The sequence below is a fragment of the Beta vulgaris genome, chromosome 8 (assembly GCF_026745355.1).
Source record: "Beta vulgaris subsp. vulgaris cultivar EL10 chromosome 8, EL10.2, whole genome shotgun sequence".
In the NCBI taxonomy this organism is placed as follows: domain Eukaryota; kingdom Viridiplantae; phylum Streptophyta; class Magnoliopsida; order Caryophyllales; family Amaranthaceae; genus Beta; species Beta vulgaris.
This window is the reverse complement of record NC_079209.1, coordinates 54,359,185-54,378,585: the sequence shown is the minus strand read 5'-3', so window position 1 is coordinate 54,378,585 and position 19,401 is coordinate 54,359,185. Positions and strand designations below refer to the sequence as shown.

At 35.4% G+C, this 19,401-nt stretch overlaps 2 protein-coding genes across 2 annotated transcripts; one reads left to right on the top strand and one right to left on the bottom strand.

Moving 5' to 3' along the window:
* Positions 1-1,831: 1,831 nt before the first annotated feature.
* LOC104901911 (leucine-rich repeat receptor-like serine/threonine-protein kinase BAM1) lies at positions 1,832-8,268 on the top strand. The gene is made up of 2 exons (XM_010689537.4): positions 1,832-4,785; positions 7,626-8,268. Exons 1-2 carry the CDS (start codon positions 2,175-2,177, stop codon positions 8,045-8,047), a joined length of 3,033 nt encoding a protein of 1,010 aa, XP_010687839.2. The 5' UTR covers positions 1,832-2,174; the 3' UTR covers positions 8,048-8,268.
* A 402-nt stretch (positions 8,269-8,670) lies between these two features.
* Positions 8,671-16,932, bottom strand: LOC104901910 (protein OS-9 homolog). Its single transcript, XM_010689536.4, has 8 exons — positions 16,660-16,932; positions 14,124-14,200; positions 12,509-12,712; positions 10,612-10,683; positions 9,738-9,853; positions 9,585-9,651; positions 9,394-9,500; positions 8,671-9,078 (listed from the first exon to the last, which is right to left on the bottom strand). Exons 1-8 carry the CDS (start codon positions 16,757-16,759, stop codon positions 8,913-8,915), a joined length of 909 nt encoding a protein of 302 aa, XP_010687838.2. The 5' UTR covers positions 16,760-16,932; the 3' UTR covers positions 8,671-8,912.
* Positions 16,933-19,401: the final 2,469 nt, after the last annotated feature.

Below are 19,401 nucleotides of genomic sequence, written 5' to 3'. Positions count from 1 at the left end.
TGAAGAGTATGGAAAAACAAATGTAAGTATGTAAATAGTCAATTATTTATTTAGATTTTTGTCCCAAACCCTTAATTTTATGCCACTTTACGAGAAACTACCTTAAGTAAATGAAATTGTCCAAAACTATTTGGACTCCATAAAACCATTATTGACCAATAATATTCAACGGTTTTCCAACCAGTTGACCATGGTTTTTCAGTCAATAATAGTCACATGCCAAGCACGTGAGTCGAATTTTTGCCTTTTTTGTTTCTTCTCTTTGTGGCCACCATTCACCACCCAATGTCGTCACCTTTACCTAGCCACAACTACCAATCCAAGCACCTACCGTTGCTCGTCACAACTACTAGGACCACCATTTGCAACTCAAAGTCACCTAGAGCAACCCACAACCACCAATACGAGCACCCAACACAAGCACTCGACACAACCACTACGACTACTCGTTGCAACCCATAACCACCAATACGAGCACCCACCACAAGCCACATCCATATACATCCACCAACCGTACTTGCCACAACCTATACGACCACCCACCGCAACCCACAAACCGCCTAACGCCACTTCTCGAAAACCCAGATCTCGAATCGAAAACCCACAACCAACACTTGCCCCACCCACACCCTACCACCACCATTAGCATCAAAATGAGAGAATGGAGGGAAGTGAGGGAAGTGGATAAAAAATGGCAAAACAAACCGCGTCACGTGCCTAGCACGTCGTTATTATTGAACTGAAAACCACAATCAACTCCCCTTTAAACCATTTAGGTAATAGTCAACAATTGTTTTTACTATTTAAGGTAGTTTTGGACAATTTTGTTTACTTAAGGTAGTTTCTCGCAAAGTGGTACAAAGTTAAGGCAGTTTGGAAAAAAAAAAACCTAACAATTATAAAGAATGAAGGCAAAAACTCCTAGTATATTTTAATTTATATTACATATCGAGTTCGCTCTCACAAACCTTTCAACTCGGTTCATTAAAGTATACCCTCGAGCTCGGACTTGAATCAAACCCATATCCATTAAGTTTAAACCCAAATTAAAGTAAGCTCTTTTGAGCTAATTCTTGATTCAGTCAAGCTAGAAGAGTTCACAAACACAAGCTCAATTAGCCCCTTTATTTACAACTTCAACATCAGAGATGATAAGTCCTTCATCCCAAAACTAAATATATTCATGAAGTCAAATAAACTAAACAGAATCCAGAAAAGGGAACATAGATCGACAAGGCAAATATTTTATTAAAGTAGAAGAGGTGAGAAAGAAAGAAAAGGAGAAAACATACAAGATATATAAGAAAGCCATAAAGCAAAGGAGGATGAACAACTAGAAGGAAAGCAGCAAAAAGAAAGTGACCTAGGACAAAGAAGGTTCAAGGTTTATTTGCATAAAGACACAAATTCTCTACACGGTCTTACAAAGTCACACTACCTCAATCGTCACCTAGTTAAATAATACTTCATGCGATTCGAAATAAGTGAAACATTTTCCTCAAGTCACATAAAAGAGAAAAAAAATTCACTTATATCATAACGGAAAAATAATCTTTAATCTTTAGTCATACAAATTACAATAATTTTTAAAAGTTAGATTAGCAAATCGTCAGACTAAAAAACTTTTAATCAGATCGTCTAACACGAGACTAATCAGTATCACTTCCTGGAAGAAAAAGATTGAACTACCTGCTTCCAATATAAAATTTAAAAATATACACATATTGATGCTTATGTAAGCATATTGCTAGGACAGATATTTTCCATGTCAGTAACATTTTAAATCAAAATCTATTTAATTTTAGAACTAGAAGGATACTATTTAGGCCTCAGAAGTTCATTTTTTTTTGCAGCATACTTCTCTTCTTTATCATCCCATCTTCAAAAAGAAAGAAAAAGCAGAAATCTTTAGCTTAAATTTGAAGACTCTTCCTTTTACACACACACTCTCTTTCTTAAGAAGATGTTTGATCCTAAACACTCTTACACTGTTACACACCTGAAGAACAAGTTTCCCAGATTCTCTTCTTCACTTTAATACTATTCTCTTACATCATTACTTAAAAACCCCATCCATAAAAACCCTTCTAAAAAAAATGTTCTTCTACTTCTTCATTATACTCTAAAAAAATTTCTATTTTAGTCCAAAAATTCCTTACCAAAGAATCACTAAGATGTTCACTTCTTTACCTTATTTGGTAAATTTGACATTTCATTTCCTCTGTTTTTTCCTCTGTTTTTTCATATCTTCTTCCACTGTATTAGCCTCTGATTATGAAGCATTGCTTACTCTAAAGCAAGGTTTTAATAACTCAAATCCTTCATTAAAAAACTGGGATTCTTCAAATTCTACTTCATTTTGCTTTTGGACAGGAGTTAAGTGTCTTCATGGAAGAGTAATCTCACTTGACTTAACAGATTTTCACCTTGAAGGTTCTATTTCACCTGTTTTTTCCACCTTAGATAGCCTCATTCATCTGTCTTTAGCAGGAAACAATTTTTCGGGCCGTATCGAAATCGATAACTTGAGTAGTCTTCGCTTCCTCAACTTATCAAACAATGTGTTCAATGGTGGGATGGATGAATGGAACTTGTCAAGTTTGCCAAATTTAGAGGTGTTGGATGTTTACAACAATGAGTTCAAATCACCTCTTCCAATGATGGGAATGTCAAGTTATAGAAAACTTAGGCATTTAGATTTGGGTGGTAACTTTTTCTATGGAGAAATCCCATCAAGTTATGGGGAGTTAATCTCCTTAGAGTATATGTCTCTTGGAGGAAATGACCTACATGGTACTATCCCAAAAGAGTTGGGTAACTTGACAAATTTGAGGGAGCTTTATTTGGGGCAATACAATGTATATGAAGGTGGCATTCCTAAGGAGTTTGGGAAGTTGGTTAATCTTGTTCATTTGGATGTTTCAAGTTGTGGATTATCCGGTTCGATACCGAAAGAGTTAGGGAATATGAGGCTTATTGATACACTTTACTTGCATATGAACCATTTTTCAGGTGGGATACCAAGAGAATTAGGGAACCTCACTAATTTGGTTAATCTTGATCTTTCAATTAATGCACTTAGTGGGGAAATACCTCATGAGTTTGTGAACCTTAAGAAGCTTAAATTGCTCAATCTTTTCATGAACAAGTTACATGGGTCAATTCCTGATTATGTTGCTGATGATTTGGATGATTTGGAGACTCTTGAGTTGTGGAAGAACAACTTCACTGGCGAGATACCGCGAAATTTGGGACAAAATGGCAAGATTCAAGTGCTGGATTTATCTTCCAATAAGCTTACTGGTACTATCCCTTCAAACTTGTGTGCCTCAACCCAACTTAGTGTCTTAATTTTGATGAATAATTTCCTTTTTGGACCAATCCCAGATAGTTTAGGGTCTTGTATAAGTCTTATTAGGGTCAGATTAGGCCAAAATTACCTTAATGGTAGTGTCCCAAATGGGTTGATTTACTTGCCTCAACTTAACTTATTGGAGCTCCAAAACAACTATCTTTCTGGTAATTTGCCTGAAAATGTGAATCCTTCTTTGTTAAATCCTGTTAAATTAGACCAACTTGACATATCTAATAATCTTTTATCTGGGATTTTGCCTGTTTCTATATCAAATTTCACTTCAATCCAATCTCTTTACCTTGAAGGAAACCAATTTTCAGGACCAATTCCACAGTCTATAGGTCAACTTAAGCAAGTTATTAAACTTGATCTTAGCAAGAATTTTCTTTCTGGTTTAATCCCTCCTGAAATTGGAAATTGTGCTCACTTAACATATCTTGATCTTAGCCAAAACAATCTTTCTGGGTCAATTCCTCCTGAGATTTCTGGTGTTAAAATCATAAGTTACTTGAATGTGTCTAGGAACCACTTAAATGGTACCTTACCCATGTCATTAGGGTCCATGAAAAGTCTAACTAGTGTAGATTTTTCCTTCAATGAACTCTCAGGAAAACTGCCTGAATCCGGACAGTTTTCGGTCTTTAATGCCTCCTCTTTCGTGGGTAACCCGTTACTTTGTGGTTCGCTCTTGAACAATCCATGTAACTTAACACAAGTACTCCAAAGTCCAAATAAAAAATCTAGCAGTGGTCAGTTTAAGCTCATTTTTGCCCTTGTACTCTTAGTATGCTCTCTAATTTTCGCGGGAGCTGCTGTTATCAAGGCAAAATCCTTTAAGAAAAGCTCAGACTCTTGGAAATTAACCACATTTCAGAAGGTAGATTTTACCATCTTAGATATACTTGAATGCATGAAAGATGGCAATGTGATTGGAAGAGGTGGTGCAGGAATTGTTTACCATGGTAAAATGCCTTGTGGGTCCGAAATTGCAGTTAAAAAACTGTTAGGTTTCGGACCCAATAGGCATGACCATGGTTTCAAAGCCGAGATTGAGACCCTTGGCCAAATAAGACATCGTAATATTGTGAGATTGCTTGCATTTTGCACTAACAAGCACACCAATCTTTTGGTGTACGAGTACATGCGTAATGGGAGCCTAGGGGAAGCACTACATGGTAAAAAATTGGGAGGCTTCCTAGGGTGGAATATGAGGTACAAGATTGCAATTGAGGCTTCTAAGGGACTATGTTACCTTCACCATGATTGTTCTCCTTTGATAGTTCATAGGGATGTTAAGTCTAATAACATACTCTTGAACTCGAATTTCGAGGCACACGTAGCAGATTTCGGGCTAGCTAAGTTCTTGGCCGATGGTGGTGCATCGGAGTGTATGTCAGCAATTGCTGGATCATATGGTTATATTGCTCCAGGTAATTTTGCTCAACTAGTTTAATTATCCTTAAGAGTAGTTTGATGATAGTTAATTAACAAAAATTGCTGCATAAATTCGTTAAGTTAGTTAAGTGGTTTATATATATATATATATCAAATACCATATGAAGTCAAGATTTTTATGTGCGTGTGACTGAGTTTGTGAAATTCTGTCAATTGGTCAGTGTTTTGTTAGAAGTGAACAAACAACTGAACAAGGATGGCCCACTTTGGCTTAACATAGTTTTTGGTAACTTGTGATTGTCTGCTGTTGGAAAACAAACCTATAAGAAATTCTTGAAAACAATATACTAGTATATCTTGGTAATTACACACATTTTCTTCATCATATTGATTAATATCCAAATAAATGATATTTTTTCATATTACTTATTAGCTATTCCTTCAGAAACAATATTACTCCTAAGTCCTAGCTATTATTTTATATAAACCATTTTTACACGTACTCATATAGGATTAAATAAGATCACTAAAGTTACTAAACTACTTAATAAAATCTTTATATATATATATATTTTTTTTTTTGGAAAAACTATAGTATTATTTACATTTTATAGTAATTTTACATGTATGTGGGATTAACGAGAACGATTGGTGCTCCAACTAGCATGCATATTAATATTTAATATGTGTCCTTCCAGGGTTCAATTAGCTGCCATTTTCTTCCACGTCGGCTTCGAGCACCATAAGTACATTTTGAATTACAAAAATATACCTCTTCCATTTTGAAATATTTAAAACACTCCTTTTTTTTATATATTCGAGCTTTTTGAGATAAAGTTTAAATCAATAATTTCAAAACATATGAGGTATTAAATAATTTATGATATTTATTAATTAATAAAGTTTGCTTTTAGGCTTTGTTTGGTTGACAAAATAAATCATGGGAAGTGCAAATTCCTAGGAAGTAGAAGTATATGAAGTTGTTTGATTGGCAAAACCATGGGAATTTGCACTTTCTAGGAAGTTTTACTTCTTTCAAAATGGAAGAAGTTACTTACCTAGGTCCCCCTAGGTAAGTAGAGCTTCCCATAGAAAATTTTACTTCCCATTATCAACCAAACACAATTTTACACTTCCTAGGAATTTCAAATACATGGAAAAAATAACTTCCTAGAAAATATAACTTCCTATATATAACCAAACAAGACCTTATATTACTACTGTAATAAACTTATGTGGCTTCACACCGTAGTAAAAATTGGAGAAAGCCATTTAACATTTACTCTTAAAGTTTTATCGGTAGTGTCAAAATTCCAAAATAGGGATCTATCTTGAACCTCACAAAAGGCTGCTAGCTGTTACACTGCACTGTACTCTCATTCTCAATGTCCAATGAATGCGACCAAACATTATCATTACGGTGATGATTAGGTCTATTTTAAACCTCCTGCCACTCGCATCCCTAGATATACAACGTAGAAGAAAATACAAGTATATAAGCATAACTCCAATTGCTTGAGTTGAAATGTTGAATATATAGTATTCAAATTCCACTTCGACTCTTTGGGATAAAGTTTTCCTTACCATCTCCTAAATCTGTGCAATGAGTCTGACCTATAAATCTGATTGATTATACCTATAAAAACTGCGACGTGTTAGTTTAATAAGATCATTCGTCTTACCAATTTTTAAAAAAAATACTTAGATATTAGTACTAGTACAAACTTGGCCAATATAAATTCTTGATTTCATCTTTTTACATGTTGTTTATGCTTCTAAGATGTTAAAGTTCATAAATTTTTGACTTTTTTCACAAGTGTATAGAAAATAATATTACAATATAGGATTTTTTTGATACATCCAACCATCATATATGAACCATAATTTTTTAGGTGCATTATTTAGAATGCGTTTTCTTTATTTGAATTAATTCTTATTGAAACTTATTTTGAGTATTACATTAAACCAGATTACATAAGCGATAAATCATTAATCCGAGCTAATAAAAATCGACAAATTAACCAATTGCTCAACTTATTTCCATTTTGGAGACACTTAGGTTACTAGCTACGAAAACTACTCACGTAGACGTAGTAGTACATTATTTTTGTTGTACAAGCTAAGCCATATTTGATATTTATCATATTTTGTCGAGGCAAAAGTGAAGAGAAGTGGCATTGGGGAATGGGGTGTGTGTTAAAATGTTGGTGAATTGTTAGGTGTCAGACCCAAGAGCAAATTTTGGGGGGGAAGAATTTTATGGAGAACAGCTAAAGATCAGAAACAAAGCAAAAGGAGTAAAGAAAAAGAAAAAGAAAAGCAAAGAGATGAAGAGAAGAGTGGTGGGACCAAGTTGACTGATGATAATCTCTGGGCCAGAGTGACACTGTCATCCATCGTGTGCTGTGAAAGTGAATACCACATGCACATATATTATCGTGCCCACTTATTCTAAAGTCCCCCCCCATAAACATAACCATAACCATTTCTTCTTGTGAATTCTCTTTTCTCTTTAAGAAAGGAAATGACTATATATGTTTTCATCCTTTTTTTAGTTAGTTGTTTTTGTCCCCTACTTATATTTATGTAGATTTGATAAATAAGTTGTTTGGTTTGAGTTTGTTTGGGTCATAGTCAAGTAGAAAAATGAATAAATCGAGTTTTAAGTCTAGTTGAGTCAAGTCGAGTCTATTTTGATCTTGTTGCTGTTTTGAAGTGCATTACTAATATACGTCGTATGATTGGGTTGGGTTGATTCAAGGACTGTTCTATTATTGACTAGATTGAGTAAATCGGCGAGGTTTGGTTTTGTTAAGTCTATGTATAAAAAAATTAAGTTAAATATAATTTATTAACTTTTTTTTTTTGCATGCAGAATACGCATACACATTAAGAGTGGATGAAAAGAGCGATGTTTACAGTTTTGGAGTGGTTCTCTTAGAGCTGTTAACCGGACGACGTCCCGTTGGTGATTTTGGAGAAGGTGTAGATATAGTGCAATGGTCAAGAGTCCAAACAAATTGCCGCAAGGAAACTGTGCCTATTATACTTGATTCACGGTTAACAACAGTACCCCAAGATGAAGCCATGCATTTGTTCTTCGTTGCCATGCTATGCACCCAAGAAAATAGTATTGAACGTCCAACCATGAGAGAAGTGGTTCAAATGCTATCAGAGTACCCTTACCATGCCATGGGACATCAAAATGCTCCTTCGTCTTCATTACTCAATAATAATATTAATAATAACAATAATAATACTAAGCAACAACCTAATAACGATGCTAAAAAAGGTTAAAGGTTGCTACTTGTGGTATAAGGGTTTTTCCTTTTCCTACTTTTGGGAATTTTTTTGAAAATTGTGTCTAGAAATGTAGTTTTGTTATTAATTATTATAGTCTTCTATTGTGGAAAATTAATATGTAATTTTTTTGTTTCTAGTTTCATTGTCTAATTAGATTTAGGCATAGAGTGAATATTGGTTATGGAATATATATATACGAAATAATTTTGATCTCACTAATGTTCTTGGAGGTGTCATAGCCATTTTTTTTTACTTAATTTTGTAATTTACCACGAATTCCCGCACAATCCTTATAGAAACTCCAAAAATCGGAACATGTTATTCAAAAGGAAACCACGACAATATTTTGTACCCAATAATAATTTTAGTTGGGAGATAGGATCTCCATTGTCGAGTTTGCTCTATAAAGTGTATATATATATAATTATATATATTATAAAGTGTAAATGTCAACTAGCTTAATTTGCTAAAGTCTTGAGAAGTGATGTCCAAGATCTGGAATCAAATCCTATCTACATCATTTGTCCTTAAAAAATCATAGCCCATATCGGCATATGTAATAGTACATTACAAGTCTAATACCTGGATGAGATTGTGCATGTGAAAATGCCTGATCCGCAAATTCATTAACGTATATTGATTGAAGATTTGAAGTTTATATAATCTGTCACAAGTATTTCCTTTTGCGCAAGTAACGAGAACTAACTTGGAGAAGGGGGGAATCTACAAAATTACAGTAATCTACATTGGGCACTGTCAGTAGTCTTTTTTTTTCTCTCCTTCCAGTTTTTCTCCCTGTCGCCCGTGTTTACTCTGTACTTGTTTGGGTAGAAACATTGCAAAAACAAATTTCAAAAAATTATACTGCCGATTCTTCAACACCAATGTTGAATGGATATTCGATGTCCGAGACCAGATTGATTTTGTTTCCATGCTTAATATCTTCTACTTTCACTTCATTAGCATCCTTGGTAAGCAAGTTGCAATGAATGGCATGCCAAACTGGCCGTTCTTCATGAAAAAGCCTACAAAGAGAAGAAAATTAAGTCATTGTAACAAGTTAAAAGCCTACTTTCACATATTTATTTGTCCACTAATCACCAAACAATTTCGCGGAGCACAAGGGAATAGAAAGACAACAATACTCTCCATCAAATCATATCATGTTTAGACAATTTGGAGGAGAACCATGAAATGAAAGACAACAACAGCCTTGATACAAGACTGTAAATACATGTTTTCCTCGATACAGATTGTTGTTCTCCACCAAACCATTTGGTGTACAGTGTTTTCATATCTATAAAGCATCTAGTACAGAATGCAGAGAGAGAGAGACTCACGGGTGTGCACAAAGCATAGGAGTTTGAACTGTAAGTGCATATTTACAGGTAGATAGCTCTGTAATGGAGGTAATAGTAGTTTTGCCCTCTGAACACACAAATCGAACCTGTGGTGGAAAAGGAAAGTATAGCAATGAGTACATACAAAGGTCTAAATGTTGATGGGTGAAGCAAACAAGTTTTCATCAAACCTCTGTCTCTCGATGCTGATTCGTAAGGTCACAGACTGTTCCATTAGTGTATTGATGAGCATGATACCTGCATAGCTCACATTGTTAGTATATCTTCATAGGTGGTAAATTATCTCTACCGCAATCTAGCTATGTGCTTAAAAGTCATAATACCTTTGAGAAGCATCTTTAGAATGTGGATCTTTCAATATAGAAATATCAGATTGATTCTGATGGTAAGCATCTGTAGCTTCAGGATCATATACTCCCAGCACAAACTCCTGAGCTATCTGTATTACCATAGTTTTTGTTATAATTCATATTTTTGAATGCAATTAATATGGAGTAACAATAAAGCTCCTTCTCTTAAAAAAGCCCCAATAATTGAAAAACTTGGAATAGTCCCAAATGAAAAAGTGCCTTTTAAAAGCAGCCTAGTATGGCTTGAAATTTGATTATTTAGTAAAATTCTATACTATGAAGATTGTTATTTTTCTGTCCCCGTTTGGCTATCAAAGCCTCCCTTATTCCACCTATTGAAAAGGTTATGATTTATGTGAGACTGCTTCCACAAGTTATCCCCCTAAGTTAGGACTCTATCGAATTAATCAATAGTCAGGAACTGCATTTTAAGTTCTTTTTTTTGGAGGTATGGAGTTGCACACCATATGATAATTGTAGAAGGCATCAGAAGAGCTAAAAGCTAAGGCATAAAGAATCAATAACTAGTTCAAATTAAGCCCGGAATGCCTTCTTCATTGAGTAATAGAATCTCATAAAACTGGGGGTCAAGTTCAAAAAAAGCAATTGCCAACAATGCATATATCAGAAACTATCTAATCCTTCTTGATCTCTTTAGACTTGAAAGGTCATAAAATACATATATAAAACTTCTATCTAAAACTTGTTTTTATTCCTCCATGCATCTAATTATAACTCCAAAATGATCAGATAATCCAATAAATAAACACCAGGATTTCATCACTGACATGGTTAGCAAGAAAGCAAAGGATCATAAGGGAAAGAAACCAATACACTCATAAAATACCTTCTCATCTTCCAGATGGAGCTGCCGCAATGTTTTCTTAAAACAAAATTCATATGTCCACCAACCATCTTGCTGCAAGAAGAAAGAGAAAAGGTCTCAAGTAAATATCAATTTCCATACTTAGAAAATACAGCCTCCTACACCCCTACAAACCTGTCATGCAAGACATTTTACGGGAGGAACATAAGATAACTATTTTATTTAAGAGAAGAAACAGGGAGAAGGGCGGGAGGGGGTATGATTTAGCCAATTCAAGATCTGCCAAGGCCAATCGCGAGAGATTTCAAATACACTAGTTCCACTCTGCTGAAATGACTTCTACAGGAAGAAAGTGATGTGTAGATTATGGTTCTAAGTTCAAATTTAAAAAATTTAACACAACATTTAATGGGTGATGTACATTGATCCATACAAATTAGCCAGGCAAGCAACGCATAAGTTCCTTTGAGTGCAGCATTATAATCCAAGAAGCAAGAAGTTGGGTTAATATGGATCATTCAACTCGTGTCATGATCATCACGAATCTTGGCAGGTATTTTGCCTTATGCGAGAATCATAGTTTCTGGACATGGAGTTATTCCACGCATAAGACATCAAGGATCAGAGACATCCGATGCATTGGTAAAATTTTCACCTGGATTAGAAGTTCATATTCGTGGAGGTATTTAGTCTTCTTTCAATTTCCTTTATGATATAAGAATTTATGTCTTGTTTAGGTGCAACTTGGTTGTTGCCAAGATTATCTTTGGTTTTTTACGAATATTAATAGTAAATTAGTTGGTTCATGTTTTTACTTTTATTTCCAAGTTGTTTTAGGATTAATAAGGCTCCATAAAGGCTTAGGTTGTAACTTCTATTAACATATTAAGCTTATAAAGTCTTGAAATTTCTTCTTGCAATTCTTTCAATTTGACAAATGTGAATCCGAATTAGAGAACTCCATAAAAAAGCGTGTACACATTTTCGATGCCTCAATATTACAAAGACACTATTTGAAGATTTGGACACAGATGTTAAGATATGGCACACATGAAATATATTTCTAATTCTAGAAAACAATTGCTAGTGCCTTTGCACGTTAAAATACAAACAAACATTTGAGGGGCCGTTCGGCATCAAAGTCAGCTTCCAGTCTTTGGTTTCAATGATATTAAAAGTCATATGATATCAGTAGTTTCATGAACTAAAAATAGTCAGTCATACTAATCCAATCAATTCTGAAAAATGAAACTTGGAAACTACTTTTTCTAGTTTCCATATTTTAGTTTCCAAAAAAATGAAAGCTGGAAACAAAAAAAGATAACGAACAAGAACGGGCCTATGCTTCTATTATTGTTAAAATTCTTTTCTCGAGTGAAATGAACTCCCCTGCACTCAAGATCAATAACAAATCAAAACAACAACAGCAAACAAATACACCAGCAGATAAGCCCAGATGGTGATGGTTTTTGATTTAAAACTCATATGATATAAGTAGTTTATTGAACTAAAAATAGTCAGTCATACTAATCCAATCAATTCTGAAAACTGAAACTTGGAAACTACTTTTTCTAGTTTCCATATTTTTATTTTTAGTTTTCGAAAAAAAATTGAGAACTGAAAACAAAAAACAATATCGAACAAGAACGGTCCCTGAGCTTCTAGTTAATGTTAGAATTCTTTTCTCGAGCCCGTTTGTAAGCATTTATCACATAGTTTTAACTCTTCTATCCCGCAATTCATAATATTTTTTACCATTAGAAAATTTAAGATGATTGAGGTGTCTAGATGAAAAAACTAAAGCTTCGGTTAAGTACTTCATATCCAAGACAGAGTATATAGTGTCTGACACACTACCATAAGGTAAATCAAAAAGAAAAGATAGCATAGAGTTCACGTAAAAATGGATTGATGATACCCTAAGAAGACAGTGTTCATCGAGAACTTCAAGTAGCTCATCCGGTGTCTTGACCTTCATCCGTTTCTCACTTTCCATAATCATGCCAGTGGTGTTATATTGGCTGACTGGCTTTCCACTCTTAGGTTTCTCAACTTTGGGTAGAAAGCACAAATAATTCTTCCCATCATCATTTGGCATGAAAACAGACTCTTGGTCGTCACCCTGTATATCAACAATGTTGAGCATCGACATTAGCATTTTGTGAATCCAAGGTAAGACAACTATGACAAATGAGATAGGAAAAATAATACATGCAGACTTGTTCTACCTGCATGTATATCTAATGCTGTTATAAGTATAATTCTATTTGCCTACCTTAGACAATGTGAATAGGAAGGAAACTAGGTTAGTCTCTGCTATGACAAATTTTCCATTTTAAGGCCTCAGTTCATAGCAAGCTTTTAATAGCCGCCAATATAAGGAAACTACCGATGATGAACGATATAGAATACTTCCTCCATTTTTTTTAATGCAACTATTTCCTTTCAGGCAAATGTCAGAATAGATGCAACATATTCATTTTTGGTAAGTTTTATCATACAAGCTTACCATCCTAACCTTAGTTAATTCCCAACCCCATCTAATTAACCCTCCTCCCCCCTATTTTTTCACTTCATCTCCCCCCCCCCCCAATCCCAGCCAATCAAGTGAACTACGACCACCACCGCCACTACCATCCCAGCCTCCACCACCACCCGTTCAACCTCATCGGCGCCCCCTGTGTCCGCCACCGCCCCCCCTTCCCATCATTTTTTTCTACACCATCATAAAAGGTGAAATTTGAGGTTTTAATTGTCGAATAGATGCAACATATTCATTTTTAGCTCGGGTGGTGATTTTTGTGGTGGTTGGGATGGTGGTCTAGTTGCTTGGCTTAGTTAGCTAGTGGTGGCTTATGGGTAATTAGCTTTGTCAATTAGATGGCAAATGTCCTTTTTAATACCCCCTCTCCTCTATCTTGGTTTGTAAGAAAAAACCTTCTTTGCATTTTAAAGAAAAGGGAGGAAGTACTTGTCTAGCTGAGATTAGAGAAACGTGACTTGTATCCATTCAATGCTTCCAATTCTAATGGAAAAATGGTATGATTAGCTGCTTTAATAATTTAATTTCTTCAGAATACTCTATGTATGAGATGGGGAAAAGGCTAGGTCCGAAGCAACAAGTTAGGGGGCAGGGAAGAAAAAAAGGCAGCAAGAGCTCCCGAAAATTAAGAGAAACCACAGTTCCAACTATCAAGTAATGGAATAAATTGTAGGTCAAGTTCGTGCTTATAAAATCATATCTAGCACCACTACTCCCGTACCACCAACTACCTACAGCTTCTCACAACGTAGAAACAACCCAAGCAATATTATGCCCTCTACATCAGTACGGGAACATCTGCTGGGCAGAATACTATCAATTACTAGCTCTGACGTTTGGGGGAAAACCTCATGTAACAATCTCAATTCTCAACCTAAAACATGGTTATAACTTTGGTGATAATAAGATAACGCATCAGCATCAATCATAAGCAAGCCACTGATGAAATCATAATAGCTACAAGATCTACACTTCTCATCAACTTGCTTACAGGAATATATGGCAAGTCTTCTGAATGGAACTCAATCTTGTATTTCGGTTCACGTGACCTGTGAGTAGATGAGCCACCTGCATCAGACAATGAACAAAAAAGTAATTTTTGTTTCAGAAAAGTTGGCGCATTTGGCTCTCTTTTTTTTTTTGAAAGCTTTGGCTCTCTTGTTACTTATATTCATTTTATTGTGGAAATTGAGACATGGATATCTATCCCTATAGTAAAAGTGACAAAAAGAAACTTTGACAATGTATTTCACATTGTAGAACTCTATACACTTGTAACAGAATAATTGTAAAAGTTCGAAAAACAGTAGACTGCAATAGCCTACAGGGTGTTTGGTTGGGAGGAAGTGCTTTCCAAGAATTATTTTCCTCACTTTTCTCTGTTTGGTTTGGACCGGATCAAGGAAGGTAAAATGAGGGTTGAGCTTCATTTTCAAAGGGTAGAAAATTACTTTTCCTATAGAGGCAAGGGAAGACACACTTTTTCCCACTCTATCGAACGATACCACAGCACAAACAAAGGGAAATGGGTTCAAATAAAAGTTACTTTCCTTGCAAACAAACAAAGGAAAATCAATCTAGAATTGAGTTTTCCTCTGAAAATGGTTTTCATGGAAAACCACTTTCCATTGGAAATGTTTTCCGTCCAACCAACCACACCCCTAGTATCATTTATGAATGAGGTAATAAAGATCGCAGGGAACAACTAAACCACTTTCCATTGGAAATGTTTTCCGTCCAACCAACCACACCCCTAGTATCATTTATGAATGAGGTAATAAAGATCACAGGGAACAACTATGTCAATCTTTCAAAATGAACAGGACTCAGACCAAAATCTCTCTATAACAATTCCCTTGTAAATCCGGAAGACAGATGAAACATGCCAAACGTCTTCAAAGTTTGCATATTATCAGATTCAGATAAAACCTTCCTGCAAATTTGTAATATAGGGCTTCCCATTGTTTCTAACCTCCTTGTTGTTGCTGAAGTTCCTCTTATTGTCGTTATTGTTCTGATTTTGTGCTTTCCAAACTTCTAAAATTTTCGGTTTGGGATCTCCTTTTCTCTCCATCACTACAACCATCTTTCCTCCTCCTTGTGCTGTAAACATGGCCAGCATTCTCGAACAGTGCTTTCAATGAGGTAAAAGTGTCCCTAGCCACACAGCCCTGCAAGTCTAAACTTAACCCTATTTTAAACCGAGCAGTCAAGTTCCTTGTTGAAACCATCTCCAGAGCAAACCTCATAAATTTCACGAGAGGTAAAAAAATATGATGGTAAGGCAATGTCATTATCTGGAATTAATGATATTTACTACAGAGCTGACTCCAGTGAATGAACTCAATATGGCTCAATGGAAATGGGTTAATTTTTTACTCGCAAGGTCATCTGGCTGTAGATATATCTTACCTCATTGGAAACCTATTTAGGAAGGCTGTCCATCTTTACCGCAAAGGTAGAGGCAGAAGGAGGTAATTCTGAAAGAAAAGAAAGGAGAACCACAACCAGAACTTTCCAGAAGTACAAAAGCGCCAGAAGGACATTTACTTCTAGCAAAATCAAAGTAATAACAACAACAAGAATAATTGCAACAGCAACAACAAGGGTTCAAACAACAGGAAAGCTAAAAGAACTACCGTTGCAAGAAAGTGCCAGAATACGCAAAGACTGCAAAATTGAGAACAGCGGGTATGACAAGATAGGCGACTGATAATATGAATGTTACATCAAGAACAAGTAATTTCAACCAAAAGAGCAACACTAATACATGCCAGCAGAAATGGCAATAATGAGGGGAAATAACAAGAACAAGTCTGGAAATGGACAGCAACAAAACCAGACGTCCAACAATGCATGTTACAGGATTGTTTGAGTCCACTCCTGATTAGTCTTACCCTCTAAACTTTCACATGTTACAATACCCATTCTCTAGAAAGCATCCGAAACAAAATTGTGCCCAAGACTTTCGAGTATCACATTCTTCACCTTCTTCCTCTTCCGCCATTTAAAAAGTTCCAAAAACCACCATTTCAAGACAAGATAGCAAGATTAGAACCAAAGATTCACCAATACACAAATGTAGGATAACGATGAGGCGCTCCGGCGAATCAATTTCTCCGAACAGTCCCAACCCAATAATCAAACCACTAACTCCTATCAACCCATTCACCCAAAACCATAACAAAATCAAGATTTCCTCCAATGGGTGTTCTTATATAGCATGAAAATTCATAGGCTAGTAACTAATATCCAATGTCAAAACCCTAACTCCAGCTACTCAATTCCTCTACTACAGTTTCACAAAACAAGCAAAATTACTGTCTACCTAATAACTAAATAGAAAACCAAAATCACTCCAAATTAGGGTTCCTCACTACCCAGCTAAACAGAATAAGATAATTGCAACACAAATGAATTATATACTACTTCATATATGAGCATAATGTAACAATCGAGCCAAGTAATTTGATAATATAAAGAAAAATAGAAAGTTTCTGAGTGAAAAAAAGTTAATATATAATTACCTACTTGAGCTGTGATCACTGATTCAGCTGAAATTTTCTGGGTAAAGAAATGAAGGAAGATTGGAGCGATAATCAACCAAGAAAATCTCATATTCGCCATTTTTAATCAAAATCGAAGATCAATTTTTCCGCAGAGGAGAGAGAAAGGGGAGTAAATGAGGAAGAAGTTGCTTTGGATCATCAAATTCAGACAAATTGTGATCGGGTACAAAGATTATTTGGGCCGATAAATCTTGATAGTAATATCAACTTATGAAGTATTTGCTGGGCTTCAAGTCTTCAACAGAGTTGTAAGATGGAATTTTATTTTATTTTTTGGAAAACTGAACTTTTCTACAAAGTTTAATGAGTTGAGCACAATTAAGTTTTTTTTTTATTAAGTTGAAGAGCATTATTAAGTTTAGGGGGCGTTTGGTTTATGAAGGGGAAAGGGAAAGGGTTTAAGAAAGAGAAACAAGGAGAAAGGAATAGAAAACCCTTTGTTTAAAATTGTTGTTTGGGTAGAAAACCTCATCTCCTCTTCTTACCATTGCACCACCATATATCCTCTTCATCCTTTTTCTAAAGTTTCTCCGGCCACCACCCTTCCCCTCACCGCCTGCTGCCGCCTCCTTAAGGTCGTCCATGACCACCACGGCACCACCTGGCACCACCACCCCCTCCTTTCTTTTCCTTCTCCACCACAATTAGATATGAAATTTGAGGTTTTAAAGGTCAAATTCGACCATAAAAACTCTAGATCTAGAGTTTTTGTGGTCGAATTCGACCGTCTAAAGCCATAAAAAAAAGGTATTCATGCATTCTTACTTTTGATTTTCCTTTATTTTTGAATTTTTAGGATTATGAAATTTGAAGTGGTGTTGGTGAATTTTTGAGTAGGTACTAGGTAGTGGTGGTTTATGTGATGTTTTATTGGCTAAGGTGGAGCCATTGCATTTTCATTCTCAAGGTGGTAGTTTCGACCGGTGGGTGGGTGGTTTCAGCGGATATGGTGGTGGTTGGGGTGGCGCGAGGGTGGTGTTGGTGGCTAGGGAGTAGTGGCAACCTTTGATGGGGTGTGTTTTCCGGTCATGGAGGTGGGTTTCGGGGGGGTGCGGTGGTTGTGGTGGATATGTTGTGGCTGTGGTGGTGCGGTTGGTGGTTAGGGTGGTGAGGTGGGTGGTTCTGTATAGGGTGGGTTAAACTTGGGTGGTCAAACTTAAGTGGTCAAGGGTTTCCCTTACCCCTATTTGAAAGTGGAGGGGGGTGTGGGTAATCAAGTTAGAGGAATTTGGGGGTAAGGAGGGGAAAGGGAGAGAAAAGAAACCCCCAAAACAAACAACATAAAAGGGAATCAAGAGGTTCTATTCCCTTTCCCTTTCTAGTTTCCCTCAAACCAAACGCCCCCTTAATTTATGGGGAATGGGGATCGTTAAAGAAAGTTATTACTCTTTCCGTTTCATTTTAATCTACACACCTTGATATTTTACACTATTCATAAATTTAACTTTGACCATCATTTGTGATTTATACGCGGATGAAAATATAGTCATGTGCGATCTTGTTAGATTCATTATAACAAGTTATTTTATTAATATGTACTTTTTATAATTTTTACAAATACAAAACTAATGATATATGTCCTCAAAGTTTTGCATTGGCAATTGACATGCGTGAAAAGTGTAAATGTATAGACTAAAATGAAACGGGGGGAGTATAATGTTTGTACCAGGTTAGCAATGAAACAACTCTGCATAATATGAACCAAAAGGAAAAAGTATATTTCATAGACACAAAAATCTTATAATTATGAGTTAGGTTACCAGTAGCTCATTTGGCATTGTCAAACCACTTATAAATTATAACGCCTGTTTCTAATCTTGTAAATACTTTTATATAGCTATTATAACTTTTTATAGACCAACTTTCTATCAATTTTTTGCAAATAGTGGATTAGTTACGTTAAATCGTCTCGTATAAAAATTTGCATGTACTAAACACTTAGAAAAGAACTTAACTTAGAAGTGGTTTAAACCAAATTGGCTTTTAATTATCGTAAAGAAGAAAAAATAAGTGAAGAGCAAGGCACCTTATTAAGGATCCATAATTAAACGAACGTATGAAGACCCGTCCCATTTATTTATCGGACTATCTAACCCATTAAAATTGGGACGGGTAAAGCCTTTTATTCATTGGGCTCTAACCCATGGAATTGTTTGTCAATAAAAAAAAATTATTAAATGGATGAACATAGCCTTGCCTCCTCCTCCGTCTCTTGTTCCATTGAAGCGCATTTCTGAGTCGCCTTCTAATACTTGTATCTCCATTGAAGCAGTTTCTGAGGAAAGTTATTATTTCTTTTTATAATCATCATATCAATTTCACAATTTAGTGTTTGATTTAATTGTCAGTGAAGTAAGTTTAGGATTCGAAAATCTAAACTATTGACTCTAAATTATAAGATTGTGAAAAGAAAATTATGAGCCTAATTTGATAATCGAATCAAATATCCCTAAAATTATGTGATTTTTCGAGCTTTATTTGATAGGAGTAACTTAAGCAAATTTGGTTGCTAATTTATTATTGCACAACACTTTAATGTCAAATGTTTAATTACTTATAAATGTAAGCAATTAATTGATAGGCTTTGTCCAATTGTTGTTGGATTAATTGGATGATTGGATTGAAGTGAGTAATTAGATTAAGGTGTTATAATATTTTGTGGGATAATTAAATTAAAATTGCAGGTTTATTATTGGATAC